The sequence below is a fragment of the Leptosomus discolor genome, chromosome 2, assembly GCF_034619465.1.
Source record: "Leptosomus discolor isolate bLepDis1 chromosome 2, bLepDis1.hap2, whole genome shotgun sequence".
NCBI lineage: Eukaryota > Metazoa > Chordata > Aves > Leptosomiformes > Leptosomidae > Leptosomus > Leptosomus discolor.
This window is the reverse complement of record NC_141392.1, coordinates 15,001,583-15,017,620: the sequence shown is the minus strand read 5'-3', so window position 1 is coordinate 15,017,620 and position 16,038 is coordinate 15,001,583. Positions and strand designations below refer to the sequence as shown.

The following is a 16,038-nucleotide window of genomic DNA, read 5'->3' as shown; positions in this document are numbered from 1 at the left end:
ATTCATTAGTATCCTAATTTTTCTTAAAATCCAAGACTCACTGAACTCCAAAGTTTAACAAACAAGCTTGCTTTCCCCCAGGCAACATAATAAATTATGAAGACAGAAGCTATCACACTCACAGCACTTCGTAAGATCTCAAAATACTTTACAAGTACTCCTAAACAGACTGAAGGACCCAACAAACAATCACATACTTTGGAATTAATAAAAATCTATGCTACAACCTGGAGCTTCACCAGTTGGGAATCACTCAGGATGCAAGTCACAGATGTAGCATGCCTGACTAGCTTGTGTAAGGCACCAGGTATTTTCAGAGGAGACCAGGAAGCTTTGGCAGTGACCGCAGCTCGCCTGTGACAGAATTTGTATTTCTGGTCACTGCTGCTCCAGGAAGATTAAAAATTTCAGGAAAGGGCCAGACAACATGGGAAACAAAGCCTGGTGCAGAAGAGAGGGGTCTGGAGGAGCCTGGCTTGTTTTGCTTATCCAGGTGAAGGCGGAATGGAAATATTCCTCCCTATGAATACATAAAGAATAGGAATGCTAGAGAAGAACAGCTGGAGCTGCGGAGTGCTGTTGGCATCAGAGGAAAGACGGGCTCCAAGGCACACAGCCTGGGCATTAGCTGACTGCATGTTAAAAGCGGAAGAGCAAACCCAGCTTTCCCACAGGGTTGAAAGAGGGCAGCGAAGTTTTAACAGCTTTACTGGTGGAATTCAGCCACTGTACAAAAAGCTACAAGACTTCTTGACTCAAGAAGTCCCTCCTTGTCCTAAACAATCCCGGACAGGTCACCATCAGAGAGAGAGAGAGAAAACAGAATAACGTGGAGCACAGCAGAACATGCAAGTTAAAGCCTACAAATGTGCAAAATTATATGTGTATTTGGCAGGAATTTAGTTTTGATTCTCAAAGTTGGTGGTGTAATTTTCCAGATATTCAGACAAAAGTTTCTCTATTCAGTTTTTATCTACTGGCTCCTTTTATCCTCTTCCTAGGACCCCTGAGACAATGCTTCTTTCTGCTCTGACATACTTGATTTATTTGTTTAACTTAATGGAAGTTTCGATATTTAGATTCATCCTGCAATAAAAGGAAGTTCAACATTACAAAGGTCAAGGCCACACAGTTACAGCTAGCGCAGGAAAAACGTGTGGGTGGATGTTACCGTTTGTAACGTATTTGTGTATTCCTCTAAAGAGTTTGGGTTTTAAAAGCAGAATAAGCAGGGATCAGCCTTTGTATTAACGGACTGCAAAAATACTTGTGAGGACAAGATTAAAAAAAAAAAAAAAAAAAAAGAATATTTGTGGTAAGGAAGAAAACAACATTGGAAAATCCGTAACAACACAGTTGTTATTTACAACTAGTTTACCAGCCACAGGTTTTAGAGAAGCGAACTTTTCATGGAAATGCCAGAAGTTACAACTTAGGGAAGAATTGAAACAAACAACTGATGACAAACAGCAGATTGTATTGGTCTTTTCTGACAGGAACCAGCTCACCTGGCAGGCTGGCTGACGCAGCTTACAAAGTTAATGGAGGCCTGAACATTTTACCTCTGTAAAAGAGAAGCGTGGGGTATGCAGGCACAGAGCCTGCCTTTTAAGTGCACGGGCAGCTCCCCTGCCTTTTTGTACTGAAGTTGTGAGGGTTCTGTGTCAGTGGATTAGAACAGTGCGCACGTTTCGCTGCAAATGGAAGAGTGTGTCCGACAACTCAGAAAAGACTTCTCAGTTGTTTACTTTACGCTGCGCTATAGTGCATAGGTCACCAAAGAGAATTACAATTTATGAGCCTTCTGGTTTGGATTTCAAGATTCCATATCTTTGATCTTACAGACTTTGACTTTTAGATCAAACGTATTGTATTTTAATGCCAGGAATGAATCAGCTAAGATAAATTTAAGTCTCTCAGTCAGCACAAAAGTTTAAACACTTAGATAGGCAAGTAGTACAATAATCACATTCATTCAGTTAAATATTAGACAATAAGATAGGGAAAAAAGTTATGATGCTGAAAACTACCATCACTGCGATACAAAACCATGGGTAAAAAGCTCTGTGACTTTTACCAATGGCATATTACATTGCAAGAGAGTCCAGTGTGCATTTTTATATGAAATATTTTGAAAAATAATCTCCAGGTTGTAGTGCAGACAACACTCTGCCCATAAGGAAAATGTCAAGACCTGTAAGAGAATTGTAAGACAGAAAAGAACTCTCTAAAATTGATACTCCAAAGACAGCTCCCGAAATAAGCACTATCAAAAGGCTGAACACAAACTGAACGTCAAAGCAAAAAAGAAGAAAAAAAAAAAGTCCTAGGCACCACAGCATTGAGTATTCAAAACCAGCAAATGCTTTGGAACCACACTTTGCTTTTACCACACCTTCTTTTTTGGAGGCAGGGTATTAACACCCTTCTACCTCACAGTACTGCTGTGAAAATGAATTTATTCATGTATGAAGCATTCAGATTCAAATTTTAACATTGCATAAAAGAATATGGAAACAGTTCTTTCAAAAAATATTTGAGGCATGTGATTAGATGGGTTAGAAAGCACAACAATAAACTGTTCAGTGAAAAAGAACAGTGTTAGGCAAACAGAGCATTAACAAAGCAAACCGTATCCCCAGAAAACTTCAGTAGCTACTTTCAGTAGCAGCAGTGGGTTTTTCAGAGCACGTTGCGCTTGAGGATCTGCTTTCAGTGGTGCAAGGGAATTAGTATTTATTTTACATGCAACCTAGTTATAACTGTGCACTTTTGGTTTTGTGACTACGGTAGCTAAATCTTTGATCTTCGTGTGCAAGTCGCACCTTCCTACCTGCCGCACTGCTGGTGGAGAACGGATTGGTTAGTTTGTCGTTTAGCTAGAAGTGGGACCTTTGGCACGCCTAGGCTGGAAAAAGGAAGCCAACCATAATTTAATGAAAAAAAGAGCAACTTTAACCCCTTTCCATCTGGAACTATCCCAGAACCATCTCCGGCAGGAAACACAGCAGGGCAAGTGCTAGAAATACAGCTGTGTCCGTGCAACCTGTGATTTAGGCTGCTGGGCTTGCTGTCCCTGAGCATTCCTTTAACCTGTTCAAAAACCTCATATTGCAGAATCTCTCTCTCTCTCCTCTTCCTCCTCCCCACCCCCTTCCCAACCTGCCATAGCTTTTGAAAGCAATCTGTGTGGCCATCAGCTGAAGGGATGAATTTGATAATGGCTGCATCCCATTTAATAAGATAGCTTGGACACAGCTAGTTCACATCCAGTGAAAACTCAGACCCAAGTTTCCCGAGTTACAGAGATATTGGAAAGCACTTCTTTTTTGCGAGACTGGAACTGGCAGGGAACTGCCAGCCTTTTATTCCTGCTGGTTACTAACAGACAGGTCATTGATTTATAATTTTCAATAACGTGAGTTCATGGTAGAGTGAAACAATTATAATCATTAAGTCTCACAGTTTTAGCCATCTATTATATCCTCCAGTTGCCCTGAAATTAACTCACGTGCTGTGCGAGAACCACTGCCATGCACGACACTGCCATCAGAAGGCAAGCAGTAACTGCTGTTACCACTCATCTGCTCAAAATCAACAGGTAGCGCTTTACAGGTAGCACGCCAGCTTCCATACGCCCCTGTGCTTCCATGAGTTTAAGCCATGGGAAGTTCTTCTTCCTGTTATGACACTCTAAGCAATTTTGGATTTCTCTGTGGACTTCATCTGTTTTCCCCCAAGGGTCCTTTGGAAAAGAATCCCCACCAGCCTGCCTGTTTGTAAGCCTTGTTAATTATTTTTATTGATGTAGGAAGAAATTCTGCAAAAAGTTTTAAAGCATATTGGGAAATACAAGACAAAACTATTAATTCAACAACTTCTCTCGCCAAGCGCATTTTTCATAAGGGGTAAATTAAAACAGCAATTTCATATGAATCACTGAGAATGTACTTCTGGCAGTGGCTGGGAGCCTCAATTACATAGGTAAGGTAATGCAACTTTAGTGTCACTTCTGAAGATAAAGAGCCTTACGAGATCAAACTGCTTGTTAGTCCTTCCCCCAACTTTTGAACCAGTGGGGCCACTCCAGTCATGTCAGAGAGCAAAAGAAGATGCCTTACACACACCAAGCTCCAGCAAGTTTCATGAAAATAGATGACAAGACAGAGAAGAGGAACTGTTAATGGTTCCATGAAAGAAGAAGTTTGTACTCTGAAAGACTTGACATTTATCAGACATTAGAGAGTCTGTATGGGAGCCTTACACAAATTAACAGCGAATCAAGTCTTGATTCTGCTACTCCTTACTAAGCACAACGTCTTTTCTCTACACAGGATTAAAGGTAACTTTTGCATACTGAGGTGCTAAGCCCTGAAAGAATGCAAGTATGTAACTGTGCATAAAACGCCACTGCTTTGTTATACCTTTCAAAACCAAACCAGAAACATTTTTAAAGAGTATGAACTTTAATATATGTAAAGGTCTTCTAGAAAAATGAATGTTTGCTGATGGTACTGTTGCCTGACCGCGTTGCTAAGAAATAAAACCTCTGGTGCTAACGTGCTTTATAATTCAACAAGATTGTTATCATGCAATTGTGTACTGAGGGTTTAAAGTCCAACAGACTTGATGTGTGGGACCAGACTCCTCCTTTAGAAAGGACTCCTGACTTTGGACTATCCTCCAGGCAAACAGTGCATATTTTATATATTTTTATACAAATATATCTCTGCTACCTGCCGAGTAGCAACTACTGGCAGTAGGAGCTATAAATAGCCTATAGCAAGCACAAATATTTTAAGCCACAATATACTGCTTTAGTTACTGAAAGTAATCAGAACTGAAGTACGCCTACACTGTTAAAATTATAAAACTCACTTAGATTCAGCAGCTGATCTCAATTTTTTTCTGCTTCAAATAGTGTGTACAAGCACAAACCAAAACTGGTAACTAAAAATAGTTTAAGAGTTACTAACTGGCAGCGAAGTGCTTTGGCCATTTGTGTCATGAAACTTCTATGCTCACAATAAATACGTTCTGCTTAGAAGATGCACGGCACACCACATGGCAGAATCAGTCAGAACAGAGTATTAGAAAAATCTCAACTTCAACTATGCTGAAAATGAGTTTGCCAACATCAAACCCTTATCTTTACAAGCAAAAGCAGCTTTATAAGAAGTCACAAGCAGTTTGCTGCTGGCATAATCTAACACGGGTTTCCTGATACCAACTCCATCATGCAAAACAGCTGTATTTTGTTCTTTAAGTATTTTAAAAGAAAGATCAACGAATTAATACGTACCTTCCAAAACATGAGCCCAGGAAGTTCCACTGTCAAACCAGATGTCTAGGACATCTTGTCCCTTGACGTAATCCAACACATCCTGACCACCAGCCTATTGGAAAAACAATTATTAAATAATGCAAATAGAATACTCTGTATCATCAATGCTTTTCAAAAGTAGAAATAAAGTAGATTTGGTTTCTGGACCAGTTTTGTACAGACTCTGCTACCAACTTTCTGAGTGAACACAAAATAATTTAGAAAATTTTTCACAATCGTTTTCAGATAATTACTGATGAAAACCCAAAACAGAACAAGGAAAAATTACCAAAAAACCCCGAGATGATAGAGTAACGCCACAGGTTGTGTGCTAGCTTAAGAAAACAATTGTTAAAGGAACAATCAAAAGTTAGGAAGAACTAAATAAAAATTCAAATCTATTTTAATGACAAAGATTTACTATATATTTGGGCTTATAATTTGGTTGATTAGAATGTCACTTTCCACCTGAACTAAAAGGAGGAGGATGGAGATCTCTGAAGTAATGGCACAAATCTGATTGTGTATGTTTTGCCATACTCAGTTCTCACTTTCTGAGTATTCCTTTCACAAGATAGCTTCTCATGAAGGTGCAAGATTGAAAAGGATCAAGGGAATACATGAAGGTTTTATTATTTACTATTTCCCATCACTCAACTCTCTCGAGCACCTTCTATATTTGAAGTAAAAAATTTACCTTAGCTACAGCCTCTTTTGATAGTAGCTGTTCAATAGGAAGGGCCCACCATGCATCTGTCCCTTGCTGCTCCACTATTTTGATGACATCTGTGACAGTTTCACTGGGTTAGAAGGAAAAAAGGGGTTTATGAATTATGAGTTAATTGTACCTCTCTACAAGTATCCCAGATCCAAAGTGGTGAGATGTACTGATCAAGACATCGAGCTATTTAAACCTGTGATTTTGTAGCTTCTAATCCAGGCAAGACTCCACAGAGCTTTCTGCCCATATTAAAAAGACTTCCTGCTTCTGTCTTCCAGGATGGGTAGGGTTGTGTAAAACCTGGACGTACAGAAACCCACGTGTATTCCAAATAACTTTTTCTGCAAATAATAACTGGGCACTCAGAAAAAGATGCCCGCAGCTTGAAAACTTCCAAAATCCATTTCACTTGCTATTTCTTGACCTTGAATTTACAGAAACTAACCAACTATTTCCCTCAAAAAATATTTGCCCTTTTTGACAACAGGCTGCTTTTCTCCATTGGATAAAGAGATCTTGAGAACTCATGTGGAAATGGAGTTAGGAAATGGCAGCATTTCGAAAAACGTACATATATACTAGACTTCTGGTTGCCTGGATTCCGCCTTTTCAGCAATATATTTTTTAAATGGTAAGAAACATGTATATCAATATATTAATCCCACTAATGTGGGAAACAAACTTCTGTACCCAGTAGAGGAGTGATGTAAACAACCATTCAACACACACCCTGAAGGCAATACATGAGTTCATATAGTATATATAGCACCAGCCAGGGCAAAGGCCCTGAAATAAATAGATACTACGGAAATAAGAAAAACAAAAAAATTAACCAAGCATTTTTTTCCTGATGTGAACAAAAGACGCAACCACAAGGCGTGCAGGTCTGTGCACTGTTTATGACACATTCATTCCCCAGTAGGTGAGGCTATGGGGAATTGATTCTTAATATCATTTAATGCCAAGTCTAGACATAAATTAAGACAGCTTATGAAACAAAACAAACCCCACACGCCGTCTTGCTGACTCACAGAGATTTTTAAGACATCTGCTGTATTTAAGGAATACAGCAGATCTTCACGACCTGCCAATTTCAAACGAAAACCGCTGTGTTACCCAAACCACCAGAGAGTTGTTTTAACTAATAAAATGAAGATTTAATCCATTAACTAACTTCCTGACACAGTATCGCGAAAGGGGAAAAAGGAAAATAATGATCTTGCATAATTATCTTGAAGACACAAAAGGCAGATCTAAATTCTTTAGTGTCATCACTTGGGTTTTGTATTTGGACTTCGGCACAGTATTTTTTCTGCACTGCTAATAAGTCGAGCTACATCACTACAACATTTGGTGGACTCTTACACACAGAGTTTAAGCACAAAAACTCACGCTCTCCAAGAAGATGCAGAACAAATTAGGACTTAATTAAATGACATGAGGTACAACAGTAAGGAGAAAATGCAGTTTTGCTCTTGACTGTGGGAATAAAATTGCAATGATAGACCAACAGTTTTGTATTAATCAATAAATCATCAATTAATCAATTTACTTTTCAAAGTAAATTCCTGTAGAACATCCCAGTAGGTTTTCTGGAGGGAAAACCCACAAACCAGTAGCACTCACAAAATGACAGCCAGCTAGCATACCTCTGCCATTCTTACCCTTTCAGATAGAAAAGGTATCGTTCACCTCCCAGTTTAATGATGACAGAACACAGTTTATGGCTTTGTAATATATCTGCTAACATTTATCTTGGTAAAACAACGTTTAGGTGCTCCGGTTCTGAATGGTATCTTTTCATTTCAGAAACATTTGCACAGAGGCCTATTTGCCTATACTTCCCGTTGTGAAGTGTCACTTCTCCAACACAAAAGCAAACAACAACTCCAGTCCTGGTAGATGTCTGGCAGATAGCCAATAAGTATCCCTTAAGTTCTGCCTCCTTCAGGCTAAATCTTCAGATTCAGAAAGCTCTCAGGAAAAAAAAAAAAAAAAAATCAAATAGGCCAAGAAGTTTTTTTGTCTCAGCCCAGACTAAACTATTCCATTGAATTTGTCTATCTCTTGTGGGGTCAGTACCTTCCACTGAGGAGGCTGGCTTTACACCCAGACCTTGAATGAGGACACAGACCGTAGCATCTGGGAATGTTTTAGAAAATGCAATACACAACATCATTTTTCACTCCTTGCCAAGAGAAGGCTCCATCTTTGATTCCTCTCAAATACACTATCAGTGTATTTTTAAAGACAATTATGGATAATGAGTTGTCTTCAAGTGAACGTTTTAAGAGCTCTCTCCACAGTCTCAATGCCTTCCTGTTACTGGCCAAGTCTTACCCATGGAAGTCACCAGCAGAAGACAGAGTAGCTAAATTAAAGAGAGGATGATTTATCCTAAAACGTGCCTATTACCACACAAAATGTTAATGCGTATTGAGCAATTCATGGAAGAAGTAATTCAGTGCTCAGCTACTGGCCTCAGCACCAAATTAGAGCCAGAAAATTTTTCTGATCAAGAATCACACCCATAACTAGTACAGAAAAGCTACCAGCATGCCCTATAAAGCAAGTAGCAAATTTAAACAGGAACTAAGCTTGTCTTCCAAACTTTTCCAAATAGTGCAAATACACTTCAGTGGAGGAACATAAACTCTAGTGATGAATTCATTTTACACCTATACGTTTTAAAAGCATTCCACACGTATTTGATGATATCAGTGTTTGTAGGGATTTTTAAAAGGTGATAAATCCAGCTACAGACCAAAATCAACAGCTACCTTGGACAACCTGTAGGACTATACTCTCAACAAACAATGTTTTCCAGCAACTGTCTGGATTCAGTCTGATCACAGCAGAAATCTCAGTTGTCCGATGTTCTAAGCTTTAAGTAAAGGAGATACAGCCTGAAGTGCCATCAGTTCTCTAGCACTGCAACTGTTAATTGCAATGACATCTCTCCTCAACAGAGGAGATAACGATGAAGGTCAGGCCCATCACACAAGTATTTGGAGAAATTAACAGGGGGGACACACCTGAAACACTGTGTTAGTGCAAACTGTATTACCTGTAGTGAGGATGAACTGTTCTCCTTTCCATCAGAGGCAGGGGGAGGGACAAGAAGGAAATAAAACCTTGCTATCAATCTCCCTTGGGAAACCATCATAGAGCAACTGCCTTCATTTATAGTAAGTAAGTACTGCCCATGCCAGACCACAGCTGTCTACCATTTGTAGATACACCATTACTACAAAACATGCTATGGACTAACCTTCTATCGAGTGTATTGCTGTGCAACGCAAAGGCTTATATTGTTAATTTATGAAGGGCAGAATTATTTTAAAGACACATTTTCATGACACATGAACCAACAGATACACTTACGCTACAGATAAAACTTTTCAGACAACTGAAAGATGGTCAGATTTGTGTGATCTATCACTGACAAGAAATAAGGAGTCAATGACTGTGGAGTCAATTTGTTACTGACCGATATTCTCACAATTCTATCATAGTTTGAAAACAAGTAAAAAAGAGCATTTTAGCAGTGCAAGTTTTTTTTTCATTATATTCAGCTTCCCTAGAGAATATCAGTGAACATTAACAGCCAAGTACTTTGTAAGGGGAGACAGTTAAGACCAAAGATTTCCAGGATACCGTTTCAACCAATACTTACTTTTTCCTCCTACAGTTTGAAAAACCCAACAAGACAAGCAAACAAAAAAACCCAACCCTGTTCCTCTAATCTTTTCCCAGGATACTTATGATTAACTATTACAAGACAGAGAAATAACTATATTTAAGGTATCTGTATTGTAAGGAGGAAGACTTTTGCAAAGTACTTTATGTAAGGTGCAAGTGAAAACCACCTTTCTCAAATAACTACTCATCACTTTATAATCTGCAGGCTTCAACGTGAGCATGATAATTCACTGAGTTAGCAATAAACACCATTGTAAAACTTTGCCCTGTATTCATACAATATCCAGAAGAACTTGCATTACGTGTCACTCGCTACGTTTTAACACTGAAACCCCTATGGCAATTCACGCTACCATGACACCAGCCAATCACTCTGAAGTCTGATATTGATTACGCTGAACACTTATTTAATGTGTTAACAGAAATTAGGCAGCATTAAGATATAGTCGGAAGGAGAAGAATACTGTGCCTGATGTTCTCTTGACCTCTTTTCAAGCAACAGTAAAGAGGGCAAGTTATCTACTTTTTTACGTGAACATTGACATCGCAGCAGTAAGTATTTGGGTTACGGTAAGTGGCTACTGCTTACAAGTCACTGAAATGTCTTAATATTTTAAAAAGCTAATTAAAGCACTGGGTAAATCTGCTTCAAAAACAGGTTGGTGTTTTCTCTGACAGAAATTTAAGTTACTTGTTAAACAAAGTCATGGAGAAGGGGACAAAAGCTCTCAGGCATTAGAATAATCTTTGCAATAGTACTTACTATTGCCAATGTCTGAACAGGGAATTTCTAAAGAAGTTATTGCACGAGCCAGATTCAAGTATGTTTCTCGTATTTGGTCTGAGCTACTATTGGAAATAGAACTCTCTTGTTTTACTTTTGGAGCTTTCTCTCTTCTCTTCCATGAGTTACACAATTTCCTAGAATCAGTATGTTTTCTCTCAAGATCTATTAAATTTTGAAAGCTGACAAACAATGTAAGAGTTTATTTGTGGATGTATTCTACTGAAAATCTTTTTTCTCCACTCATGCAGAAAAATCGCACAGAACCTTACCTCTGTGTTCTTACTGAAAACAGCAATAATGAAAAAATGTTCTCTTTTTTCTCTCTCTCAGAGAGAGTTTCGTAATTTTATAATAATTTTTCAATTCCTGACCACAATATGATGTGATATACTCTACATAAATTGAATACGCTACTGATGATTAGATTCTTTATAGCCATGGACAACAGTGTTCTACAATCAAGTGTCTTTTAGGGCTACAGGGGGGCCACAGCAGCAAACAGGAAGACTCATGGAGATCTTGCATTGAACCTGTTGCATACAAGAAGACAGTCTGGCTCTTGGCTTTCAAGTTAGAAAGACAGGATTGTTGGTGTGGGAAAAATACTCTGTTAGTAACAAACAGCTGCATCTTGAAAGAGAAGCTTTCTGCAGCCTGTCACATGGCAAATTCAGGGGAAACTCTCCCTTAGAGGGAAGCACAGTGGTATATTTTAGAGACTTTTCATCTTTTTTTTAAAAAAAAAAAAAGTCTTTTTACAGGTGACACATGAACAGGATTGCTCAAGATCGACCATTGGTGCTCTCATATGTAACAGCAACTCCATGTGGACTACACTGACTTCCAGTGGAGATGCTGTTACTTTTGATAGCCACTCAAAAACTCCAGAGCAGCTGCTACTGGAAGCATGTTTATCCAGGATCCAAGATAAGTAAACAGCTTTTGTTCTGAAAATGTAAGTTATTTACTGTTGTTTTAATGATATTAATTATTCACACAATCAAATACAAAACTTCTTAGTGTCAGAAATATGTCAGCAACCTATTGAGATACGTTTTTCAAAATGATAATGCAAATGTACAAAATATTTAGGCTTAGCTGTTTATTTCAAAAAGAACTGGTGTCCAGGAAAATGACCTATGAATTGACAGACTGCTTTCTACATTTGTCTGTCATTTCTATAGGCCAATATTCTGTGCACTTTTCCTATACCGGTTGCAGAAGTCTGCTACAGCTAACTTTAAATACTTAATTTTACTCTTTTCCTTGAAAAATTCACCTCTGCTGTAAAATCTGTGAGAAGCAAAGAGTACTGACTATAAATGAACATCAGAAGCTATCAGTGCAATAAAATAAATTACTTTTCAAGCATATTGGATAGGTCTCTCTTTTCCCCCCAGATCAATTCTAACCAAACGTGCCACGCTGTCCCTTTCTTCACGCACCTACACGTGTGACTGTTAGGCCAATACCTACACACAAAGGTCGAGCTGTTAAACTATTGCAGTTTATCACATCAGAATGCCCCGATTGCCACATACCGTATAACTGCAGCAATAATCGCACACAGCTCAAGCACTTACAAAAGACATGCTTTTTAATACAGGTCACTAGCTTTCAAGGTAATTTTATTACAGCCTAAAGGAATCCCCACACATCCCTCCTTTCAAACACCTTCTGTACCAGCTGGGTCAGCTCCTCTATGTTCTAAAGGAGCTATCGCTCCTTCACATTTGACTGCCAACCACTAAACTGATTTCATTACACTCTTATTTTGTTGTTAAACTACATATTTAACAACCTTAAGCAAGTACAGGTAACGCTAGTCTGCATACAGATTACAATAAGTATTTCTCAATAATTGTAATTCTTTTAATGTGAACATATACTTATTTTTCATACAGTAACAATTTTTGCAGGTAAAATGATTTTACACCCCACAGAGCCTCCATCCATTTATTTCCCGACGTGTGTCAGCATTATTCAGGTACTATAAACATCTATGGTTATTGTGGGTCTTTTCTCACAGTTATTGCCTACTGTGACAGAGTCAAAGTACGTACCTGTGCACCTACACACCCAGTCACAGTAGGTGAAGCTAAGGACTAACTGCTTAAAGTCCATTCCCTGCTCTCCACACCCTAAGCCTCACCTACTACTATACTTATGTGTTCAGTACAGCCTCTGGAAAACATGGGAGACTCTCTGCAGTGCATTTATTCAACACCAGAATAAAAAAAGTTCTGCAACACTACTGAAGCTCATCTCCAGTTATGCAATCTTACTACCCACAATGAACTTGCACAAAGTGTTGTAAGGTTAAAATGTATAAAATGGACTTACACTAGCGTATCTCAAGACAGAAAACAATTATGGAAATAAACAATGAATGTGGAACTCCACAATACTATTTTTATGAATTCACCTCTTAGACAATATTCATAATTGAAAACCTCTGCTCCTCAAAGGGTAAGAGCAGAACTCTATTACTCCTTAAAAGATTGAAAACAATCATATTTGCTTGAGTTTTCTTCCTTTAAAGCGTATCTTGGATTTCCTCCGCATTACATTGCCTGTACGCCCTGAAATGCAGTGTTAGCAATATCTGGATACTATCAACCAAAAGATGGCAGAATAAGGCTGGCATCTGAAGCTTTAGATACAGCAAAACATATAGCTAAAGGTCACTTACTTGCATTTACTGAAGCTGGCTCTTCAAAGACACTCTCACTTTATTTTGAAACAAAGTGCAAATTCTCCAACTGATTTGGTTATTCCACCTCAGATATCTCGCTGTCACTTATTCAACTGCAGGAAGCTATTTTAACAAAACACCTGTGGTGTTCAACTTACAGTGCTACAATAACAGCTGCAATCTATTTTAACTACAACTTGCACTTTACTCCTCACTTAAATGTAAAGGCCAGTGATTACTGACAGCTCACTTAACCTGAAGATGAGGGATGCAAGCAGCTACTATCAAGGGGACTTTAAGGTTAACTTAAGTATCTAAGTAAATTGAATCCTTTTACTTACATACAAGTCACCTTCAGCAGTTTTTGATATTTTTAATTTATAGCTGAATTAGTTCTGTGTATAAACAATTACAAGTAAAAGCATGTATTTATACTGAAACTATTATAAATTTGATAATATTGTGTAACTGCAGCACAAGAGACAGTGCCCAATCTTTCATTTTTCAGTATATAAAGTTAAACAAATACCTGTTTATCAAGCATTCTCCTGTGTTCTTCTGATAAAAAACAGGAATGGGAACACCCCAACATCTTTGCCGTGATATACACCAAAACGTCCTTCTGTCCAGCATTTCAAGCATTCTGTTCACTGCAGACGTAGGAATAACTTTCACTTTTTTCAGCGCGTCCTACAAAGTAGACGGTGAATTGTTGAACACGCTTCAGCATTCAGACCAACACCGCTTATGCTACCAGCAAAAAAAAAAGGTGCAGGTCTACACTCGCTCTCCCAGTATTGAACAACGCGTTCTTGGGCAACTGTCACACTTACTTTGTTTAGTTCACCCCACACTGCTCTTCAGTAACATACTTCAAACGCTGTAGATACTGTACATTTCCCTGCAGAGCAACCAATGCTTTTTTGCCAGCTCTGATTCTCTAGCAGACACACCCTAAAGTGAGTTAGAAGAGGCACCGGTACCTCTACCTGAAGTTTCACGGCTCACTGCATCTTACGCTGTTGTCTACTCTGAAACCCCATCTTGACACATTTGCCTGTATCACAGAGCGTGGGCTACCACTCACTCCCAACCCCGCTGAGCAACCACCATATTTTCCTTCATTCTAGATAAAGATGGATATGGAATAAACACCTCATGCCCCAATTAGAATGAAATCACTGCTACCCAAGGCACCCTAAGGTGTTAGTCTGAGTTTTCTTTGTGGATGTATATAATTTCAAAGAGCACTGCATATTAAAAAAATATGCTTTAAAGTTATTTAAAATAGGACTGTGGCAAAATTAATAGGGGAGCAAACAAAGATGTCTGGCCATGTAAGGCTACCACAACAACCAAGGAAATTTTAATAGTGATAAATTATGTCTTCTCATTTAATTCCTTGAAACGTTGTCTTTTAAAAAAAAATTTGGGGAAAAAAATTTAGTAGCTCTAAGAAACTTGTCCATCTCCTGTAAATACAAAGAACAAATACGTCAGTCAATGTATTTATCCTAGATCGTATCAGTACTGACAAAAACCAGACAACATTCCTCACTTCTACAAATAATTAACACTTTTCAACTACTGTCTGTAAACCCTAGAGAACATATTCCGGAGTCAGCTATAGCAAGGTTGTTTCGCTGATTCCAAATGGTATCAGCTGTCTTTAGATGTCCCATAAGAAAGCAAAATTATATACCTGTGCTGCAGCCTTCACACTTGCTGTGTTTACAAACCACTGTTTGCTGGCACGAATAATCATTGGTTTTTTAGTCCTCCAGTCATATGGGTAACTGTGCACATACTTCTCCTCTTTTAACAAACTCCCAGCTGCTTGAAGCATCTGAATGACTGAGAGAAAAATGAGGCAAGATTAAAATCCGATCTGAACATACTGCTACTGTAACCTCAATTCATTCCTTTCCGTGACCCACACATAATAAAAAGTGCCTGTATCTCATCCGTATTCAAAATGTGTTCGGTTTATATGGACCCTCAAAATACACCTGCAGGAATGTCACAGATCAAGTAAGAAAGGCCTGAACAAAGAATACTCACCAGCTGCATTCCCCTCGTCAAGGACATTCTTCTTTTGAAGTTCAGGACCTGCAGCTTCAGTAAAAAAACCACCCTCATCCACAAGACATTCCTGAGAATAAATATGTTCATCATATCAATAAAATACCATGTGGCAATTAATTATCTTTTTGGTATTCAAAAGTGAGTTAAGTACTCTGCTGAGTAACTACTTTTCTGATGAACAGCAAAGTATGTCACATCTAATTACACTTCAGATTTAGTGAACCACAATTCAGTAATCTACCAGGCAAGTGAATGTTACCTATGAAGAAATGAGCACAATTATGTTTGCAGATATACCACAACTGTCTTCAATCAAGTCAGTGGTTAGTACTTCAACGTAGTATTTCAATGACTTTTCAAATTAACGTGAAAACTAAAACAAACCAACCAACCCCCAAGAAAAACCCTACCCCCAAGAAAAACCTGCCAGAAATAAGAGTATAATCAGGTTTTTGGAATGTCTCAAGAGTCATCTCTTTTAAGAAGGCAAAGAAGAAAAGAATACCCTGCATCTTCATTTCCATCAAACACAAACTGATCATGCACAACTGAATGGTATTTATGTATGTGTTTAAAACAAGCTTTGCTGAAAAACAATAGTAATATTGACCTACATAACCGGTGATTTACTGGGCTGCAAGATGCAGCTTTAAAAGTGAATTCTGAGTACTGAGAGCCAATATCTGAGAATTGCTGTCTGTGTTATCCTTTCAGAAACAAAAACA

The 16,038-nt window shown here is 38.4% G+C and overlaps 1 protein-coding gene across 2 annotated transcripts in view; it reads right to left on the bottom strand.

Annotated features, from left to right (window-relative positions):
- Nucleotides 1–16,038, bottom strand: part of IARS2 (isoleucyl-tRNA synthetase 2, mitochondrial) — a 29,649-nt gene that overhangs the window by 7,085 nt on the left and 6,526 nt on the right. For both annotated transcript variants that reach the window (XM_086460633.1, XM_086460632.1), the window contains exons 10-14: nucleotides 15,290–15,380; nucleotides 14,931–15,082; nucleotides 13,758–13,918; nucleotides 6,021–6,123; nucleotides 5,303–5,396 (exon numbers count right to left, since the gene is read on the bottom strand). In XM_086460633.1, the coding sequence (XP_086316759.1) occupies nucleotides 5,303–5,396; nucleotides 6,021–6,123; nucleotides 13,758–13,918; nucleotides 14,931–15,082; nucleotides 15,290–15,380 (601 nt within the window). The remainder of the gene's footprint in view (nucleotides 1–5,302; nucleotides 5,397–6,020; nucleotides 6,124–13,757; nucleotides 13,919–14,930; nucleotides 15,083–15,289; nucleotides 15,381–16,038) is intronic.